This window comes from Hylobates moloch, unplaced genomic scaffold (assembly GCF_009828535.3).
Source record: "Hylobates moloch isolate HMO894 unplaced genomic scaffold, HMol_V3 SCAFFOLD_4, whole genome shotgun sequence".
Taxonomy (NCBI): domain Eukaryota; kingdom Metazoa; phylum Chordata; class Mammalia; order Primates; family Hylobatidae; genus Hylobates; species Hylobates moloch.
This window is the reverse complement of record NW_026652279.1, coordinates 146,287,663-146,310,762: the sequence shown is the minus strand read 5'-3', so window position 1 is coordinate 146,310,762 and position 23,100 is coordinate 146,287,663. Positions and strand designations below refer to the sequence as shown.

Sequence of the window (23,100 nt, the reverse complement as noted above, 5' to 3'; positions counted from 1 at the left end):
CTGGCCCCACCTACATCCTGCTGATTGGTCCATTATACAGAGAGCTGATTGGTCCATTTTGACAGAGTGCTGGTTGATGCATTTACAATCCTCTAGCTAGACATAAAAGTTTTCCAAGTCCCCACCAGATAGCTAGATTCAGAGTGCTGATTGGTGCATCCACAAACCCTGAGCTAGACACAGAGTGCTGATTGGTGCATATACAATTCTCTAGCCAGACATAAAAATTCTCCAAGTCCCCACCCTACTCAGGAGCCCAGCCGGCTTCCCCTCGTGGATTCCCTGCCAGGGCTACTGCCGGGCTGCCCGCCAGTCCTGCGCCGGGCGCCCGCACTCCTCAGCCCTTGGGTAGTTGATGGTACCAGGTGCCGCGGAGCAGGGGGCGGCGCCCACTGGGGAGGCTGGGCAGGAGCCCACCGCGGGGGGGCTCGGGCATGGCAGGCTGCAGGTCCTGAGCCCTGCCCCGCTGGGAGGCGGCTGAGGCCCCGCGAGAATTCGAGCGCAAAGTGGGCGGGCCGACAGTGCTGTGGGACGTGGCGCACCGTCTGCAGCTGTTGGCCCCGGTGCTAAACCCCTCGCTGCCGGGGGCTGGAGGCGCCGGCCGCGCCCGCCGGCCACTCCAAGTGTGGGGCCCGCGGAACCTGTACCCACCCAGAACTCGCGCTGGCCCGCGAGCCCCGCGTGCAGCCCTGTGAGCGCCGCGCGCCAACCCAGTTGCCGTTCTCGCCTCTGCCTCCACACCTTCCGGCAAACAGAGGGAGTGGGCTCCGGCCTAGGTCAGCCCAGAGAGGGCTCCCACAGAGCAGCGGCGGGCTGAAGGACGGAAGGGCTCCTCAAGCGTGGCCAGAGTGGACACCAAGACCGAGGAGGCCCCGAGAGCGAGCGAGGACTGCTAGCATGTTGTCACCTCTCAATATGACAATGTAAATATTAGTTACAAATTATCAAATAGATGTTTTATTGTATTTACCTGGGAATAGACTTTAAACTTTTACAAACAAATACCAAACAAGAAATAAGGCCTTGGTATATAAAACTAGGCATTCATTGATTCATTAAAATCCTGTATCTTTCCTGTGATTCAGTATGGACATTGGATTACATATAATTTTATGTTCCAAGTATGCATGTGTCTAACATCACTTACAACAGTTTACATCCGCGAAGAGTTCAACGTAAACATGCATGTTTGTAATTAAACTTATAAACAAAAAAAAAGAAAAATCTTTCAACTTGTTTAAAGTAGGCATTCTAAAATTGCCTTTAGATTTTATTCTGTAATATACATAAAATTAAAAAAACTGATTTCTAGTCTACAAATATGCATTGATTATAATCTTTTATTATGAGGCTTAATTTATTTCCAGTAGATTCCAGAAGACAGAAGGAATGGAGATTAATGATAATGATAATATAGATTATCTTAATCATTGTTAAACAAGTATTCCTAGGTATACACTTATAAGTAAAACCAAGTTTTTGAAAAAAAAAAAAAAAGGACTAACATATTGCAATACAGTGATAATATGCTGCTGTTACATATGAATCATGTTATTCTTTAATATATTCTGGGTGAGTTCTCTTACTTTCTATTTATTTTGTTATAATTACAGGTGCAGAGAAAAGTCAGTAGGTTCAGCCTTGCCAGATAAAAAGTAATCAAAGGTAAAAATGAATCAAGATTACTGTTGCATAAACACGTCTTCGTTAAATCAACCAGATCTCTCTTTGAAACTTAATATTTCATGTGAATTTAAACATCTTTTTTTCTTGTATTCTTCTTTTCATAGACAAAGGAAGAAATTTTTAAAAAGTTTCCATTAGCAATTCTTTGATATGTAGGGTCTATTCTCTTCAAAAATTAAAGTACATAAATATCTTAAATTACAAATATAGGTTATAAATTTAATAAATTTTTCTTCTACTTGTTGGGAAAATATTGAGAATAATCAAAAATTAAGAAGGAATAAATCTGCAAATTGTAAGCATAGATATTGTGAAGCAGTAAAAACATAAAACATAAAAATTTTAGATAATTTAGTCTAAAAACTCTTCTCTGAATTTAAAGATGTTAGAACACGACATTTGCTAAACTAAATGAAGAAGATTAATTGAAAACATATCTAAAGTGGATTTTTTAATAACTGAAAATAACTAGCACATGATACCTCATGGCTGGTATATAGCTACACTGACACATTTAAGCCTATTTTGAGAAAAATAAACCAAAAATAGGATATTGATCTATGACTTAAAGACGTTGGATATAAAGAGACAATTACGCAGCTAAAAACACATGGGTATTTATTATTTGTGAAGTGATTTTATTTCAGAATTAAATGTTTATGAAAATGGCATATCACTTTAATTAGTTATACTTTACCAACTTTCATTGTGACAATTTTTCTTCAAATTGTTTCCATAGAAATTGCAAAACGTAAATAAAAATACACTTAGTATAACTAAAATTCCTACACATGTTTAAGTATGTTCTTTTAAATAATGTGTTTTTAAATAAAATTACATATATTTATCGTGCTGACATAATGTTTTGAAATACATACACGTTGTTGAAGGCCTAAATTATGCTCACTGACATATGCATTACCTGATACACTCATCTTTTGTGTGTGTGTGTATGTGTTTGGTGAAAATACTTGAAATTTACTCTAGCAGTGATTTTCAAGTATACAATACATTGTGATTGACTGTAGTTGCCATGTTGTACAATACATCTTTGAATTTATACTTCCTATATGACTGAAATTTTGTATTCTTTCCTACCCTTCTGCCCCAGATCTTAGTAACCAACATTATACTCTTTTGTGAGTGAAACTTTTAAAAACTCCACATATGTGTGAATTTGCCTTTCTGTGCCTAGCTTATTTTATATAACATGATGTCCTCTAGATTCATCCATGTTGTAACAAATGATAGAATTTATTTCTTTATAAAGTGAAATACTATTTCATTGTGTATATGTACCACATTTTCTTTATCCTATGATAGATACTTAGGCTGATTCAATTTCTTGGCTACTGTGAATAATGTTGCAATGAATATTTCTTTAAAAGGTTGATTTCATTCCCTTTGGATGTATATCCAGTATTTGGATTGCTGGATTATATGTTAGTTCTGTTTTTAAGTTTTGAGAAACTTCCTTGCAGTTTTCCATAATAGCTTTACTAATTTACATTGTCACCAACAACATGCAAGTGTTCCCTTTTCTCCACATCCTTGCCAGTACTTTTTATCTTTCATCTAATTATAAAAAACATTGTAGCAGGGTGAGATAATATTATGATTTTAATTTGCTTTTCTCTGATGATTAGTGAGGGTGAGCATTTTTTATACACATATTTACCATTCATGCATCTTGAGAAAAAGCTATTCAACTCCTTTGCCCATTTTTGTAACTGTGATGTTTGTTTTCTCTCTGTGGAGTTGTTTGAGTTCCTTATATATTCAGGATATTAACCCACTGTCAGATGTATAGTTTGCAAATATATTTTCCCGTTATATAGGTTGTCTCTTCACTTTGCTGATTGTTTCCTTAGCTGTCCAGTAATGTTTTAGTTTGTGTAATCTCATTTGTAGATTTTTTTGCTTTTGTTGTCTGTATTTTTTGGGTTATATCCAAAAAATAATTTCCTAGACCAACACCATGGATCTTTTCCCCTGTTTTCTTCTTGTAGTTTTATGGTTTCAGGTCATATGTTTAGGTATTTAATCTATTTTGAGTTGATTTGTATATGGGGTGTGAGATTAGGGCTTAATTTCATTCTTCTGCATGTGGATATCCAGTTTTCTCAAAACCATTTATTAAAGAAAATGTCCTTCCTCTATGGTTTGTTCTTGGCACCTTTGTCTAAAATCAATTGACAGCAAATGTGTGGATTTATTTCTGGGTTCTCTATTCTGTTCTATTGGTCTACGTGTATGCTTTTGTGCCATTGCTACGCTGTTTTGATTACCATAGCTTCATAGTGTATTTTGAAGTTAGGTAGTATGACACCTTCACCTTTTTTCTTTTTGCTCAAGCTTTGGCTACTTAAATATGGAGAAAGTAGTATGTTCCATTCTCCCTCCATATGGAATATGTTCTTATTCCAGTGCTTAAATGGACCATTCCCTTTTAAATAAAGCATTATCCATGGAGTGTCAGCAGGAATATTAGCTGTTACTGTGTGAGAAAGGCAAAATTTCAAGCCCCACCTCACATTTTTAAATCAGAATCTAAATGTTAACAAGATGGCCAGTGGTACCTATGTGCATTAAATTTTCAGCAGAGCTGGAATGTGCAATAAGTTAAACTGTTGCTCTCACAAGCATCATTTTTTAAACTCTTAATTTTAAATTAATCATTTTGTGGTGACAATGACAAAACAGACTTGCAGTTTAACTGTGAGCCTTGCAACATACTTATACATTAATAAATTGATAAGAATTTATTATTATACCCTCTGTTTGGCTTTTTTTAGTTTCAAACCATTCTCACCATATGAAAAAACATGGGCTATCTGCATAATAACTATAAACTAGTTTGTGATTAAAATAAGAAAATAAAAATAATCTACAGAACAATATCAAAGTTGAGAAAGCATGAGTGAAAAAAAGTGCTCTGAGGTTTTGAAGTTGTTTAAGAGTTCATTAGTGATTAAATTAAACGTTTTTTTTTGGTGTCATACTTTATTTTCTATTGTATTAAACGCTAGGAAAAACATTATACATTTTAATAATTTAAGTACTTATGTTGACATTTTTTAGTTAACCAATAAAGTAATATCAATAATTATCCAATTAGTTAACACAGAAATACACAGACACACGTAAACAAAGATTTCAGAGAAAAATCAACTAACCCAAATGAAGAAAGGATAAGAAAGAGAAAAAAAAAAATTGAAGAAACAGAAAGTGAATGCTAAGTAAAAAGCATAAAATAAAATGGTTGGAAAGTCCAAATAATATTAATTAAGACAAATATAAATGGCTAACAATACAATTAAAAAGAACATTGCAAAATCCAGCTATTTTAAAAGGACACCTAAAAAATGAATAAAGATCAAAGCTAGCCCAGGAAAACTTTAAGCACATAAGTGAATGTAGCTATTTCAATATTAGATAAAGCCTTAGAAGAAAGGTCCTTAAAAATAATGAAACATTTAATTCAGCAGGTGGATATTACAAATATAAATTTTGATGAACTTACATGCAAAAGCTCAGAGAGTAAGGCTGCTGTTAACCTAAGAAAAGCTGCCCAAGTTCTTGGAAGGATGGAAAAACAAATAAACAAATAATAACAAGAATACATTATATTTTTATGGTTGAAAGCTGGTGCCTGGTTTACTTAGAACAGCATGCACAGCTAGCAGACATAGGGGACAGTTCAGATTATCAACAAAGTAGATGAGCTAATGCATATAGCTGGAATAGATTTTAAAGCTTTTGTGGATCAAAGACAGACCAGCCAATGGGCTGGTACATGGCTGTTACCTGGAATTAATGCAGAGAATTATGGAAACAAGATAAACCAAGATGAAGATAAGATTTGGGGAAATGTCTGAGGTCATGAATCTCTGAAATTAATAGAGGGAAAGAATTTATGAGGCTATGATTTTGTATTTTGTATCTGGACTATATATACTGTTTTTCTGTCAGTCTTTGTGGTTTATGAAGGTATTCTGGGTAGTCATCACATGGACATGCTGATTAGGATGAATTCATTGACACCTCTGTTTTTGGACTCTATAAAGGTCAGCCAAACATATGGCCCCAAACAGCTTATATTCCTAAATCTTGCCAAGTTTGGAAAATTGAACCTACATTGTATACCAGAAAAAGACACTTTTCTTGAGCAACTGATAAGTATTTTGTACAGACTAGGATACTGTACAATATTATCCTCTAACTTAATAGCCCAGTCTTCTCTGTGGAAGCCAGGTATGCTTAGAGTATTACAGTGATGCCAGCTACTGAGGTTTAAACATGAAAAAGGTTGATATTGTTTCAAAAATGTCTAACATAGTAACAGGACTGAAATAAGTCATGCCTAGTTGGAAGTGTATGCAGCTTTCGATCTTGCTAATGCATCTTTATTAGTTCTCTTCAGTTGCTTTCATTAGTCCTCTTCAGTTTGCCTTCACTTCACTGAAAACTGTGTTTTCAGTCTCCTGTGTGTCGAGCTAATCCTAGCTCAATGAAAAATGTTGATAACATGCAAATATTTTATCATAATGATATTTTGCTAAGGGTTCACATTGAAAATACATATTTACATATTACTTTGATTACTACCCAGAGAACTAGAATGAAGACAAAATCAGTGGTTTAGCTTCTCCCAGCCTATGTTAAGCTCTACGTATGCTGAAGCACACAGCCTATTAAGAACAAACTTTTCATCTACAGTTACCAACCACAAACAAGAATTTTCAACTGGAATCTTACATCTGGGAATTTTACTCTGAACTCTATCCTAAGTCATTAGCTAACTACCAAAATTGAGTATGAGCTTTCATCATACAAGTAAAGCACAAAAGCAGTGAAAATACAATAAAACAAGCCTTGCCATGAAAACTGCTACCTTCTCAAGACTCCACAGAATTAGAAAAACATCTGTGGCTAATTTCACATCTTGGTTAAACCTTTGGTAAGAAAATGCTAAGGAGACTGGACACTTCACTGAAATTCCTTCAACTGTTAGGTATAAGTAGGTAGCCTATTTGTGGGCTCAAAGGGAAACAAATTATTTTACTGTCTTATTGATAAAACAAAACAAAAACAAACGTCATGTCCCTTTAACCCTACATTATTATCTTATAACAAGTCTTTTCTGAAACAAGCTTAAGATTGAACAATACCTCAGATTTTCACTAAAGAAATGACACTTCACATTAAGAAATAATTCTTATCCAAAACAACTCAGCCATTTTTATGGCCATGTGTCTCTCCGCCCATTATACCCAGAGACTTACAGTATTAGTCCGTTATCACACTGCTGATAAAGACATACCCAAGACTGGACAATTTACAAAAGAAAGAGGTTTAAGTTTAATTGGACACACAGTTCCATGTGGCTGGGGAGGCCTCACAATCATGGCGGAAAGCAAGAAGGAACAAGTCACATCTTACGTGGATAGTGGCAGGCAAAGAGAGAGAGAGCTTGTGTAGGGAAACTCTGGTTTTTAAAACCTTCAGATCTTTTGAGACGTATTCAGTATCACGAGAACAGCACAAGACAGACCCACCCCCATGATTCATTTACCTCCCACATGGTTCCTTCCATGATATGTGAAAATTGTGGGAGTTACAATTCAAGATTTGGGTGGGGACACAGCCAAACCATATCACTTACTATTTTATTAAAACTTAAACTTTTGGCTCAAGTTGCACCTTTATTTACAAGACTCAACTATTGAAAAGAAAACATGGATAAATACAAATTAGTGTCAAGCTATGTAATAACATCATGATGCTAAACTACTGCTAACATATAACACATACTATCCCTAAGCACTGGAATGGGACTTGTGTGCAATTCTTAGCTGTAGAGTGTACAACCATTAGTTAAACTGAAATATATTTTACTTGGATTTATAGGCCATAGTAATTATTTACTATATAATTAGGTCATTGAGGCCTCTAATACTAGATGATAAACACACACCGATGTAAGGTACTTCCTTATGAAAACAGGTATGACAATTTAATCATAAAACTTATTTATGCTATGTAGGAACATATCCATAGGAAGCAACCCTATCAAGAGTAAGGCAGACAGCTTGCATGTAGTCACCATACTTTCTTCTCCAAAGAAGAGGTCTCCAGGGCAAGCTGACTCAGCCATTCTTAAGTACCTAAACATGGTTATATTTCCCTCTGACTTTGAAACAGAGCCAATTGTCCCATAGAACTGATGTTTATTGTTTCCTGATAACTGTAGATATTGACCCTCCTGATCTTAAAGCTTGAAACTTATATCTGTCTTATCTGAGTTCCTTCCTCAGGAAACTGACCATCAAGCCTCCCAGATGGTATCAGGGAACTGAAACTCACCAGATCCTTGCATCTGGACAACGAGATGTCAGACCCCTCACCCATCACGATTGCCTAACTGACCACCTCCTTCCTGTTGGCTAACTTCCTTAACCCTCCTTAATTCCTTAATTCCTGTTTTCCCACACTTAAGTTACAATCCTTCCCTGCTAAATCAACCCCCAATTGTAGTCAGTCGGGGAGATGGATTTGAGACTGATCTCCCATTCTCCTTGGCTGCAGCACTTGAATAAAGCATGTCAATACCCGTTGTCTTAGTGATTGGCTTTCTGTGGGGAGACCAGCAGGACCTAGACTGAACTCCTGGTGTTTAGGTGACAACTTGTCTGAATCTATACACATCTAGTATTCAAGGGATTAGGAACAAGAAGTATTTCATCAGGAACAGTCACAAGACTCTCTCTTTTTCAAATAGCATGCATTTTCAGAAGACTGGTGCGTCGTTCTCCCTTTCTATTGCACCTGGTTTCACCGCAGCATACAGATAGATTGCTTTGTAGAGCCAATATTGAGGATAACAGGATAGATGACCTCAGACACTGACTTTCATTCAGATGGTACCAGGGCCTTATAGTCATTTCCTAGGATTACCACAACAAACTACCACAAACTGGCTGGCTTACAAAACTCATACATTTACTTTCTCACATTTCTAGAGGCTAGAAGTCTGAAATCAAGGTGTGAGTAAGACTATGCACTGTCATCAAGCTTCTATAGGTTGTCAGTAATCTTTGGCATTCCTTGGTTTGCAGCTGCATAATTCCAATCTGCTTCCATAGTCACATGGCCATCTTCCATCTATGTATTTGTTTTCATATGTGGTTCCCTTTTCTGTGTTTCTGTTTGTGTATCTCTTCTCCTCTTCTTTTTTTTTTGTGAGTATAAACATTATCTTTTATTATATATGATTGTTAAACTTTGCTCTCCACAACACTTCATAACCTTGGATGTAAACATGAGAAAAAATGCTAATTAAGAATCCTTATGCACCCAGTCCAGTGCTCCCTTAATTAATCAAACTGGTAAGTCTACTCTTTCATGATTCCACCCTGAGGTATTGACTTTTGAACCAAGACATGCTTATCTTTTACCAACAACAGGGATGGTCACTGTTAAAGTTTCTAAATAATTTATTAAGGAAATAAGTTCCCCCAAAGTCAGGCTGAACTGGGAGCTGATTAACAAAGCTGTGTAAGTTAGTGTGTTTGCTTTAAAGTATTACAAGAAGTACACAGAGCACACATCTGGGTTATAAAAGCCCTTTTATAAAGCCAGTTTTAAACAAAACAAAACAAAAGTTTACAAAAGAAAAAAAGATACAGAAAAAGAATAACTTGCTTCATATGTCCCAAAAAGAGAAAAAAGTAAAGGGGACAATGCCAACATGCTCAACAATAAAGGGTTTTCTTATTTTTTTAATACAAAATACAAGCAAAGGATACACAAGCTTTGTCTTCTGGAACTTAGTGAATTCTTTTCTCTTTTTCTTCTCCTCTTCTTATGAGGACACCAGTCATGCTGGATGAAAGACATACCCTACTCAAGTATGACCCCATTTAAGTTACATCTAGTTATATCTCAAAAGGCACTATTCTAAATAAGGTCACCTTAACAGGTACTAGTGAGTACGACTTCAGCGTACCTTTCTGAGGAACTCAACTGAACCCACCACAGTGCTCCCTCCACTAACATGAGTACATCCATTATAAAAATTGGTTGACTATGGAGAATTGATAGAGCTCATCACTTTGAAAAATCAGTGCTCATACAGGCATACCTCAGAGATAATGTGGGTTCAGTTCCAGACCACTGCAATAAAGCAAATAGGACAATAAAATTAGTCCTACAGTATTTTTAGTATCCCATTGCATATAAAAGTTAAGTTTACACTGTACTATAGTTTATTGAGTGTGCAGTATAATTATGTCTACATTAAAAGTGTACACACCTTAATTTAAAAATAAGTTATTTCTAAAAAATGCTAATGATCATGTGAGCCTTCAACAAGTCATAATCTTTTTGCTGGTGGCGGGTCTTGCCTTTCTGTTAATGGCTGCTGATTGATTAGAACGGTGGTTGATAAAGGTTGAGGTGGCTATGACAATTTCTTAAAATAAGTTAACAATGAAGTTTGCCTCATCAATGGACTTTTTCTTTCATAAAAGTTTTCTCGGTAGCCTGTGATGCTGTTTGGTAGCATTTTACCCACAGTAGAACTTCTTTCAAAATTAGTGATAATTCTCTGAAATTCTCTTGCTATTTATCAACTAAGTTTATATAGTATTCTAAAGCCTTTGTTGTCATTTCCACAGCGTTCACAGGATCTTCAGCAGGAGTAGATTCCATCTGAAGAAACCACTTTCTTTTTCATCCATAAGAAACAACTCCTTATCCTTTAAATTTTTACTGTAAGATTACAGTAATTCATATCTTCAAGTTTCACTTCTAATTCTAGTTCTCTTGCTATTATCACCACATCTGAAGTTACTTCTTCCACTGAATTCTTGAACCCTTCAAAATCATCCATGATAGTTGGAGTTAACTTCTGTACTCCTGTTAATGTTGATATTTTGACCTTGCCACAAATTATAAATACCCTTAATTGCATCTAGAATGGGGAATTCTTTCCAGAAGTTTCTCAATTTACCTTGTCAAAATCCATCAGAGTGATCTAAGTCTAGAGCAGGTATAGCCTTAGAAAATGCATTTCTTAGATAATAAGACCTGAAAGGTGAAATTACTGCTTGATCCATGGGTTAGAGCATGGATGTTGTGTTAGCAGGCATAAAAACAGCGTTGATCTTGTACATCTCCAGCACAGCTTGTGGGTGAGGAGGTGTATTTTCAATGAACAGTAATATTTTGAAAGGATTCTTTTTTTCTGAGCAGTAAGTCTCAACAGTGGGCTTAAAATATTCAATAACTATGCTTGAAACAGATGTGCTGTCATTGAGGCTTTGTTGTTCAATTTTTAGAGCACAGGAAGAGCAGATTTAGCACAATTCTTAAAGACCCTGTGATTTTCATAAGGGTGAACTAACACTGGCTTCAGCTGAATGGCATCAGCTGTATTAGCCACTAACAAGAGAGCCAGCCTGTCCTTTGAAGCTTTGAAGCCAGGCATTAACTCCTCCTCTCTAGCTATGAAAGTCTTAGATGGCATCTTCTTCCAGTACAAGGTTGTTTCATGTACAATAAAAATTTGTTGTTTAGTGTAACCCACTCCTTGAATTATTTTAGCTAAATCTTCTGGATAACTTGTTGCAGTTTCTACATCACCACTTGTTGGTTCATCTTGCACTTTTATGTTTTGGGGACAATGGTTTTTTAAAAACTCATGAACTAACCTGTGTTCACTTCAGACGATTCTTCTGCAGCTTCTTCACTGCTCTCAGCATTTATAGAATTGAAGAGTTAGTGTCTTGTACTGGATTAGATTTGGGCTTAAGGGAATATTGTGGCTGGTTTTATTTTCTAAACAGGTAACTAAAACTTTCTCCATATCAGCAATAAGGCTGTTTTGCCTTCTTATCATATGTGTGCTTACAGAAATTACACTTTCAATTTCCTTCAATAACTTTTCCTTTGGGCTAACTGGCACAAGAGGCCTAGCTTTTGGCCTAGATCAGTTGTTGACATGCCTTCCTCATTAAGCTTAATCATTTCTAGATTTGTATTTACAGTGACAGACATGTGACTCTTCCTTTCATTTGAATACATAAGAGGCCATTGAAGGTTGATAATTGGGCTAATGTCAACAAAGTTGTTCTCAGAAAATTAGGAAGACCCAAGGAGGGAAAGAGTGATGAGGACAGCCCATCTGAGGAACAGCCAGAACAAACACATTTACAGATGAAGTTCATCCTCTCATATGGGCACGGTTCCTGGTACTCTCAAACAATTACAATAGTAACCTCAAAAATCACTGATCACAGATCACCATAACAGATATAATAATAAAAGTTTAAAATATTACAAGAATTACCAAAATGTGACACAGATGCACAAAGTGAGCAATGGGAAAATGTCACTGATAGGCTTGCTCAACACAGAGTTGCCACAAACCTTCAATTTGTTTAAAAAAAAAATTACACTATGTGCCAAATGGAATACAGCAAAGCACAATAAAATGAGGCATACCTGTAACTTATATCACTATTTTTTGTTGCTAATATTATCATAATGTTTTCAGATTTTGTATGTAAGAATTTTTTTTTTTTTTTGAGACAGATTCTCACTCTGTTGCCAGGCTGGAGTGCAGTAGTGCGATCTCAGCTCACTACAACCTCTGCCTCCCAGGTTCAAGCGATTCCCCTGCCTCAGCCTCCCGAGTAGTTGGAACTACAGGTGCATGCCATCACGCCCAGCTAATTTTTTTTGTATTTTTAGTAGAGATGGGGTTTCATCATGTTGGCCAGGGTGGTCTCAATCTCCTGACCTTGTGATCCACCCGCCTTGGCCTCCCAAAGTGCTGGGATTACAGGCGTGAGCCACCAAGCCCGGCCATAATTATTATTTTTTTTAAACAGTCTTGCTCTGTCACCCAGGCTCAAGTGCAGTGGGGCAATCTTGGGTCACTGCAGCCTCCACCTCCCAGGTTGAAGTGATTCTCCTGCCTCAGCCTCCTGAGTAGCTGGAATTACAGGCACCTGCCACCATGCCCAGATAATTTTTGTGTTTTTAGTAGAGATAGGATTTCATCATGGTGGCCAGGCTGGTGTTGAACTGTTGGCCTCAAGTGATAGGCCAGCCTTGGCTTCCCCAGCTGTTGGGATTACAAGCATGAGTCATGGCACCTGGCCCTAATATAAGTAATTGAACAGTAAAAGCTAATTTAAACTTTAAGGTATATTAATACAAAGAAATTCCATCCTAGCTCTACTGTTGTTGCCTCTATTGTATATAGTAGAGTGTAGCAATGCAAATAAAAAGTTATGTATGTATTAGGGTAAAAATAAATAAAATCTCCCTTTGAAATGCCTTATTTTAAATGATGTGCCATCTTACAAATATTCAATAGTATAGGACTTAGAAGCTTAGTCACTGAAAAAAAAACTATTTAGGTCTAACATTTGGGCCTACTTCTGTTTCTTTCCTCCATATTCCAAAGCCTGAGATTTGTGCAGGTCTTTAAATGTAGAGAATGAAGTATGTGAATTTTTACTGTGCATTTCCTTTGATGAGACAGAACATATCAGAGGCTAAATCAATAGAAAACTTGTATCATAAATACTTGATAAATATTTTTAAAATAAGTTCTAAACCTGGGATTATATTGGTTAGGAAATAAGAAACTAAAACCTTACATTGATTTAATGTTTCTCTCTGAACCTGTAACTGAAACGTGATAGGAATTTGCTATTATTTCTTATGGAGGCCCTGTTTTCACTCTTTACCTCAAATTAAGCACTAAACTATAATTACAAATAGCTTTTGTTTTTAATTAAAGAGTTAATGTTACTGATCAAGCATCATGACAGAGATTGCACACTAGATTTTCTGAGTGATGTCATACACAAAGTCTTAATTGATAACATCTAATCTCTTTTTACTTTAGTATCATCAATGTAATTCATATAGGCATGGCAATTAGATGCTAAATATGTGATTAAAGCAGTCAGTACATTTTATCAAATTTAAAAGAAAATTCCTTAAATCACCATGACGTGTATGTAAGCATGTCTGTTTGTATATATGTGTATCTATTTTCTTTACTATTGTCAACATAACTAGATTTATTCTTTATTTATTGGATTGTGCATTAGGTAAAGTACATGATATTAAATCCATGTTGCATGAAAATTGCATGTCTGAATTAATGCCAAGCTCATAGGCAATTTGTCAAGATGCCCAATTTAGAAGAAGGTTATAGGAAAAAATATTGTCAAAGCAATTGCAACATTTATGTTTCCATTGGCCAAAGGTCAAACAGCCATTAAGATGTTTGGGACACAGATTAATGATCATTATTTAAATATTTCCTCCTCTCCAGCTTCACATTTTTAATATACATGTAATTACACATTCACATTTAAAATATTATTAAAATATAATGTTATTAAATATAATATTTTACACTATAAAATATTAAAATACAAAATATTTTAAATTATAAAATAAAATGTTATTAAAATATAACATTATATATAAATATATAAAATATAATAATATTATATATAAATCTATAAAATATAATATATATAAATCTATAAAATATAATAATGTTATATATAAATCTATAAAATATAATATATAAATATATAAAATATAATAATATTATATATAAATCTATAAAATATAATATATATAAATATATAAAATATAATAATATTATATATGAAGAAACCCAAGCACAGACATGCACAACCAAAGTTAAACATGTAAAATATATGTCAAATGAAATAGAGAAAATAAATCACTGAGTTTTAGTCCACTTCTGTCTGCTATATGTCATCCTCTTCATCAGTTATGCCCAGCATTGTGGAATACAGCTATCATTTATAGAACTTAAAGTTTGAAGCTACCTAATATTATGTGTAGATATTAGGTGTAAAATAGAAATATAAAATCATACACAAAATATATTTTGAAAAGGCTGCTATATTAACATGAGCATTTAGAATTTAAAATGTACTATATTTCCTATGGATACTTGATTATGCAGAGTCTATATATCCAGTCTCTGTACAAATTAGTATAAAAGCCAAAAAGCTAATTATGTTTTAATTTAATATAACCTTTCTCCTAATTCATAATTCAGCTGCACAACTGCATATATTATTGAATTTCATATTATTTGTGCTACTTTTATTATATAACCTAATGTTAAATTAGACACATATTACATAATTGAAAATATTTAATGAAATAAATATTTAAATAAGACTTATGAATTAAATCCAGCTTTTGGAAATTTCCTCAAACTCCTTCACTAAAATAATGGTCTTGAAAGAACAACAAATCCCCATGGGAAGTTTTCTTTATTGTGCTCATATATATTTGGGTGATAATACCAGTTTAATGTAAATGAATGATCATTTCAATTATCATTGAAATTTATTTCACTTTAAATATACCTGATATTTATCATTTTATTCAAGGACAAAAATTATGACATCTCAATTCTTTATCTTAGTATTTCTCTTCTATTATTGAATTCAGAAATCTTTGTAATCTATTAAAGAAGATAGTGCTTGACTGAGACACATTTTTATGTCCAGGTAGAACATATTTCTCTCCTTGTCCTAGAAAACATAGCTCTTACTTGACAATGTCAAAACATTGCAAAGGCTTAGAAACAAAAACATACCTAGATAGCAATATAAGTCTGGCTTACAGAATTATGCATTCATTTTTCACATATTGAAGCCTATTACTGCACTGCTTATATATAAGTAAACTGCAATGAAACCACTAGCAAATCTCATGCTCAGTTTCTTTATCAATACTGAACATTTGCTTTGTTGACTCTTCAAATTAAAGAAAGTAGACTTTTGAAAATTACAAAGGTAACAAGTAAATATTTTATTAGAAGTCAATCAACATCAAAGCATTTAGAAAAAATATGAAATCGAAGGTTACCCAACCAGGCTGGGTGCAGTGGTTCACCATTGTAATCCCAGCAATTTGGGAGGCTAAGGCAGCCGATCATTTAAGGCCAGTAGTTCAAGATGAGCCTGGCCAACATGGCAAAACCCCGAAACTCCGTCTCTACTAAAAATACACACAAAAATTTAGCCGGGTGTGACGGCAGGCGCCTGTAATCTCAGCTACTTGGGAGACTGAGGCAGGAGAACCACTTGAACCTGGGAGGTGGAGGTTGCAGTGAGCCAAGATTGAGCTACTGCACTCCAGCCTGGGCAACAGAGCGAGACTCCATCTCAAAAAAAAAATTAAAAACCCACAAAGTTTACCCAACCATATTCATATGATCTCTCTTCTTCAATATTAATGATTACTCACAATTTGGAAAAAAACTGTTAGAGCTATTTATATCCAGACAATTACATAATTGTTTGAGAGGTAACTAGATAATAACGTTTTCATTCATCAACTTCCTAGAAGTTCCTTGTGCATCAGGCACTCTACAGATTTTGGTAATGCAGTAGAAGGCATAATAGAAAATTTCCTACAGGAGTTTACATGGAAATTGTAAAGGAACGATATAGATATACTAAGTAAACTAAACAAATACAAAGCTGATGAGCAGTGCAAAATAAACAAAGAAAAAGGAATTGCCCATATCTATGTTCTCAAAACAATTTGCATGTTCTTGATTACTGTAATGGCTGATTGTTCCTCCTATATTTTGATCATTTATGTATTTTTATGCATCTTTCCATGTTCTTTACTGGAATAAATAGTCTGATTCCATTTTTGTTTTTTATACTGCTGTTAGCTTTCAAGCCCAACCACCTTCCCTTTCACTCTGTCACACATCTGAGTGAGATAATAAGAAAGATAAAGTGTTCCCTTATATGCACGGGAACTCTAACTAATACAAGGCCCACCAATTACCTACCATAAAATCCCAAAGTAGCCACCCCTCCTGCTCTCCAGTGAAACTCATTTGCAGACCTGCAAGACAGCCTGCCTATTCACCCCAGAAAGCCTTTGCATGCGAATCTAAATTTGTTCTTACACTCTTGGTATATACATGGTGTCCATTAGTCTCAACATCAGAACCACATTTTGTTGGGGGTAGGAGGTCCAGTTCACCTCTATGAAGTGACCACAAATTTACCCTCTTTTACAAAGGGGTTCTATTGTGTTATCTAAATATAAACTCAACATTCTGATATCTATTTCCATCTGTATTTTATTCTTGCTTTGGAAGATATCCTGGTTTGCCTCACATCCACGTAGTATAATGAAATTACTTTACTGTTATTTGAAAACCATTAATGTGCTATACCACATCCATTCTCCACCCTGCTCTGTGCTCTGGTAGACTCATCTGTGTGGACAATGCCAGGCATCCTTAGCCTTGGACTTCCATTAGATTTTGGTTAATAAAAGACACTTGCATGAGATTTCATGCTGGAGAGAACATTCAGGATATTAATGTTTTTAACTTTTATTTTAGATTTAGGGGCACATGTGCAGGCTTGTTATACAGGTAAACTCATGTCACAGGGATCTGTCGTACAGATCATATCATCACCCAGGTATTAAGCCTAGTGCCCATTAGTTATTTTTCCTGATTCTCTCCCTCTTCCTACCCGCCACTGTTTGGTAGTCTGTTGTTCTGGTCTCTGTGTCCATATGTTCTCACCATTTAGCTCCTATTTATAAGTGAGAACATTCGGTATTTGGTTTTCTGTTCCTGCATTAGTTTGCTAAGGATAACACCCTCCGGCTCCATCCATCTCCCTGTAAAAGACATGGTCTCATTTGTATTTATGGCTGCATATTATTTCATAGTATATATGTACCAGATTTTCTTAGTCCAACCTATCATTGATGAGCGTTTAGGTTGATTACATGTCTTTGCTATTATTAATAGTGCTGTAATGAACATACGCATGTATGCGTCCTTATGATACAACAATCTATATTCCTTTGGGTATATCCAGTAATGGCATTGCTGGGTCGAATGGTAGTTCTGTTTTTAGCTATCTGAGGAATCATCACACTGCCTGCCACAATGGTTGAAATAATTTACACTCCTTCCAACAATGTACAAGCATTTTTTCCTCCACAACATCATCAGCACCTGTTATTGTATTCCCCAAATTTCTGCTCATCTTTTGTAATTAGTCCTTTATTAGTCCATTTTCGTACTGCTATGAAGAAATACCTGAGAGTGGATAATTTATAAAGAAAAAGAGGCTTAATGAACTCACAGTTCCATATGGCTAGGGAGGCCTCACAATCATGGCAGAAGGTGAACAAGGAGCAAAAGCACTTCTTACATGGCAGCAGGCAACAGAGTGTGTGCAGGGGAACTGCCCTTTGTAAAACCATCAGATCTCATGAGACTTGTTCACTATCATGAGATAAGCATATCATAAGCACGGGAAAACCTGCCCATGATTCACTTGCCTCCCATCCAGTCCCTCCCACAACACATAGGGATTATGGGAGCTACAATACAAGATGAGATTTGGGTGGAGACACAGCCACACCATATCAAGTTCCTTTATTAAACTTCCATTAAAATCCAGTCTAAGTGAATAATTTGTTTCCTGCCAGTCTCTGATATGTAAGCTCTAAATATTTTGTACAGTCTTCCATTAAACGTAATTCCTATACCATCTGGATTAGCGGCTTTTTGCATAAATAGTACTAATGCATGTTATTTATTTATTTATTTATTTTATTTTTATTTTTTTGAGACAGAGTCTCTCTCTGTCCCCCAGGCTGGAGTGCAGTGCCGCGATCTCAGCTCACTGCAACCTCTGCCTCCTGGGTTGAAGCGATTCTCCTGCCTCAGCCTCCTGAGTAGCCGGGATTACAGGCACAGGCCACGATGCCCGGCTAATTTTTTTATTTTTAGTGGAGACGGGGTTTCACCATGTTGGTCAGGCTGGTCTTGAACTCCCTACCTTGTGATCCCCCCTTTCAGCAAGGTATAGTCCAACTTCAGTTACAAGGATATGTAACCAGTTTGACTTAATTTTACCACTTACTCATTTAATTATAACCGTATTGTAACTATCTGTGCTCTCCAGTGTTCTCCGAACTGCCTCATTTCATTCTTTGTGATATCTTTGTCCAATGTTGAGTTTTGCAGATTTTCTAGCACTGAAGCCAAAATTTGTTTTGTTCTAAATAAGAAATTATATCTGAATACTTAAAATGCTTTATTTATGACTTAGAAATTATATCATAATATATGAGAATATTTCCAAAATATTCCAAAATAACATTGTCATAAGTCTCAGGATTCTAACCCTATGTTCATTATTACTATTGTTAAGTTCTCTTCTATTAAATATATGAAATGGATTGTTTAGAATGTTTCATTTGGCACTCCACATTCTTCATGTACACCCAATCCAACTTTCTTTCCTGATATTTGGGAATAGATTTTTGGATATACTGCTCAACTTTTACAGTAACATCAACAGGGTTAATTTTTTTTTCTTTCCAGCTGCATCTTATTTTTACGTTGGAAGATGCCCTGTTTTTTTTTCCTTTTATCCAAACAGTATTTTAATGTGGTCACATGAGAAACTTCACCAATTAAACTCACAGAAACACAATTTTATGTTATGTGTCCATTAAATTCTAGTGTATGGTGAAGATATAGTCTTAGATTTATCTCTTTGCAAGGAAATGTGAACAGATCAAACAGTTCTAGGCTCAATGCGAATGGATAGTTCTCAAATGGCATTTAAAATCTCTTATATAAAACTTATGGTATTCTGCTTAGTAAATAAAGTGATATATAACACTTTTAATTCTGAGAAAAAATCAGAAACAAAAAATTATAATCAAACAACTGGTACAAAAGGAAAGGCATAGCGGCATATCTCTGCTACAGAAAGTTAAAAGTAAGAATGAGAGGAATTTGATATTACAATATTGTGTCACTAAAAATATGAAAGGCCAGATGGGGTGCATCACAGGGACTACAAGGCAATTGGCAGTAGAAATCTTATACTTGAACCATTAACATTTGACAAAGTCTACCAAGTAAGTGATAGGCTCAATAACTGTAACACAATTATGTGATTCTGGTTGTAGGAAGAAAAATGAGAGCATGATTAGCAATTATAAAACTGTCAATCATGAATGCTATCTCAGATTAAGAGGAAAAACACACAAGAAATGATCTATGATCCTCTTATGCTGATTTAGCCTAACAATGCCTAACTAGATGAAGGGGGCATAATGTTTGACAACTGTTTTTGAATCTTTAATGCACAGTTGGTGACGGACACATCAGATAGTTATCTCTTGACACAGAAAGAAAGACAAGGCTAATTGTTCTTCATAAGGAAACATAATAGAGATTTGTTTGTATATAAGCCATCTTTGGAGAGAATATTAAGTTTCTTACCTCTTCAACAGTAATTAAAGAAGCTGTGATTGCCTCTAAAGTCAAATGTCAAAAGTGGTAATCTACTCAGAGGATATGTTAATACAGCTGCTTTGAACATCTAAAACTATTAACTGTGAACTCTAAAAGTGTAGTTTGTCCCAAATAAAAAAATAGAGTTAACTCTTAACACTTACAGGTTATGATATCAACTACAGGAATGTTGTTAATTCATTCATGCCTATAAGAAATATTCAAATACTGAAAGAATTTATGTAGTCACTAGTTTACTAATACTCTCAGTGCCCATAATGCTTGCCAGGCTGCCCATAATGCTTCCAGCTGGGTTGACATTGCCAATTCTGTAGTAGAAACTAAGAAGGCAATGATGATCTACTACATCAATATTTGAAGCCACTATGTCTTTAGGTGACAAACTGATGTCTAGTATGTAAAGCCACTATGTCTTTAGGTGACAAATTGATGTCTAATATGTAAAGGCACTATGTCTTTAGGTGACAGACATCAATCTGTCACCTAAAGACATAGTGGCTTTACATATTAGAATTTTCCATTGCTATCTCCCAGTAAAACATGCTATAATTGAAGATTTTTACTCAATGTAATATATTCCATGCTTTAGGTATATTCCATACATTAGTTACATGATGTACATGTTCCATACATTTGGCAAATAATGACTTTATTTGCTGCACTGAGGTTCAAACCCAGACTTTTTTTTCTGTTTTTAAAGATGGAGGATGGGCATGTCTTGCTATGTTGTCCAGGATGGTCTCAAACTCCTGGGCTCAGGCAGTCCTCCTGCCTATGCCTCCAAGGTGCTAGAATTACAGGCATGAGCCACCACACACAGTGATATTTTTCCATTATTCTCACAATCTCATAATGTTTTACTTGTCCATTTTTTATTAAGAAATTTTTCTTTTATCCAAATCATATGTTAAAGTTTATTTTCCTTATAGTATTATTCCTACTTCTTTGGTTCTGCTGTTAAAAAATTTGCTTTTCAACATTTTACCTCCATACTTCTTACCAAAGCCTTATAAAGAAAACCAATTTGTTGGACAATAAATTCAATGAAATAATTTATTTTTCTTGACTACTGTCTTCAGTTATGTTTTTTCCAACTTCCATTACAGCAACATAGGTATATCCCATTGGTTACTATCCACTTGTATATATAAAGTAGAGTGATTAAATTTTATCTTATCTTAAATTTCAATTTTGTACGTTATTATCCCAGTGGTAGACAGTCTTGACATTAATGACTAGGCATAGAGAGGAAGTATATCATTCTTTTTCAGTTTCCATCAGCTAATCTTTTTTTTTTTCACTTGGGTCTTTAAATCACGGCACTTAAGTGGGGTAGAAAGGAAAGAGGGAAAAAAATGTCCTATATGAGATGGTATTTTTGCAATTCTTGACTTGACCATCCATGCTCAGATTCTGGTTCTTTCATGAGTGCTTGTATGACTTTAATAGGTGGAATGTCATAGGACGTCCCATTGTGTATTTCTCTGACACAGAAAATGTGTTGTGATGTGACCTTCTCTGTGAACACTCTCCATTTCTTCTGGTTTCCTTATGAAAGATGCTATGTTCTGTCCTAGTAAGAAAGCTCAGCTAACCTTCTTGAAACACTTAGACCTTCGGGAAAATCACATATTCTTTTCAGGCCAAATGGCTCTCACTAATGAATCCTGTCTCTTCTCTGATATCGTTGACTCATTTTCCTGTAAACAAAAGTAGGCACACAATGCAGATCACCAAGTCACTTAATTTAGCAGCATTCAATCAGAGAATTAAATGTCAGTCCCTTCTTTCTATAGGAAAGTCCTAACACTGTAGAACATTTTAAAACCTCCTCACTATGTTTGGGGAAATGTAGACCTTTTTTCTCCATGGTAAAGAACTTTTTACCATGAATGCAGTCCTCCTGAAAACTCCAGACTTATCCATCCAGTTACTCAGGTGATACCTTCTGTAAGTGTGAGGAGTAGTCATTGGGCAAAGTTACACTGGTGATTGCTGGGTTATTCTGCTATTCCTTATTATATCCAAATAAGTCATATCTATCAGTTATCTTTAGAATGTAAACTTTGTGTTTTCACCTACGGTGATTACTTGGAATGAAACAGTAAAAATTTTGTTAAACACCTATTTACATTAAAACTGTTAGATTAGCCATAGTCTTAAATAATTACCTTCAGTGATTTTCTGTGCTTCGTTGTAGTGTAGAATGTATTATTAATAAAAAAATTAACTCAAGATGGATTAATGACTTATAAACATAAGACCCAAAACCATAAAAGCCCTAGAAGAAAATGTAGGCAATACCATTCAGGAAATAGGCACGGGCAAAGACTTCATGACTAAAACACCAAAAGCAATGGCAACAAAAGCCAAAATTGACAAATGGGATCTAATTAAACTAAAGAGCTTCTGCACAACAAAAGAAACTATCACCAGAATGAACAGGCAAGCTACAGAATGGGAGAAAATTTTTGCAATCTATCCATCTGACAAAGGGCTAATATCCAGAATCTACAAGGAACTTAAACAAATTTACAAGAAAATAACAACCCCATCAACAAGTGGGCAAAAGATATGAACAGACTTTTTGCAAAAGAAGACATTTATGCTATTCATATGTTGAATAGCCAACAAACATATGAATAAAACCTCATCATCACTGGTCATTAGAGAAATGAAAATCAAAACCGCAATGAGCTACCATCTCCTGCTAGTTAGAATGGCGATCATTAAAAAGTCAGGAAACAACAGATGCTGGAGAGTATGTGGAGAAATAGGAATGCTTTTACACTCATGGTGGGAGTGTAAATTAGTTCACCATTCTGGAAGACAGTTTGGCAATTCCTCAAGGTTCTAGAACCAGAAATACCATTTGACCCAGCCATCCCATTACTGGGTATATACCCAAAGGATTATAAATCATTCTACTTTAAAGATACATGCACACATATGTTTATTGCAGCACTGTTCACAATAGCAAAGACTTGGAACCAAAGCCCATGATAGAC

General features: G+C 35.3%; 1 protein-coding gene across 1 annotated transcript in view; it reads left to right on the top strand.

Annotated features, from left to right (window-relative positions):
- Positions 1–23,100, top strand: part of LOC131383372 (uncharacterized) — a 147,456-nt gene that overhangs the window by 85,546 nt on the left and 38,810 nt on the right. Inside the window, exons 3-4 of the mRNA XM_058438169.1 lie at positions 595–923; positions 1,614–1,665. Of these exons, the coding sequence (XP_058294152.1) occupies positions 595–923; positions 1,614–1,659 (375 nt within the window). The 3' untranslated portion in view covers positions 1,660–1,665. The remainder of the gene's footprint in view (positions 1–594; positions 924–1,613; positions 1,666–23,100) is intronic.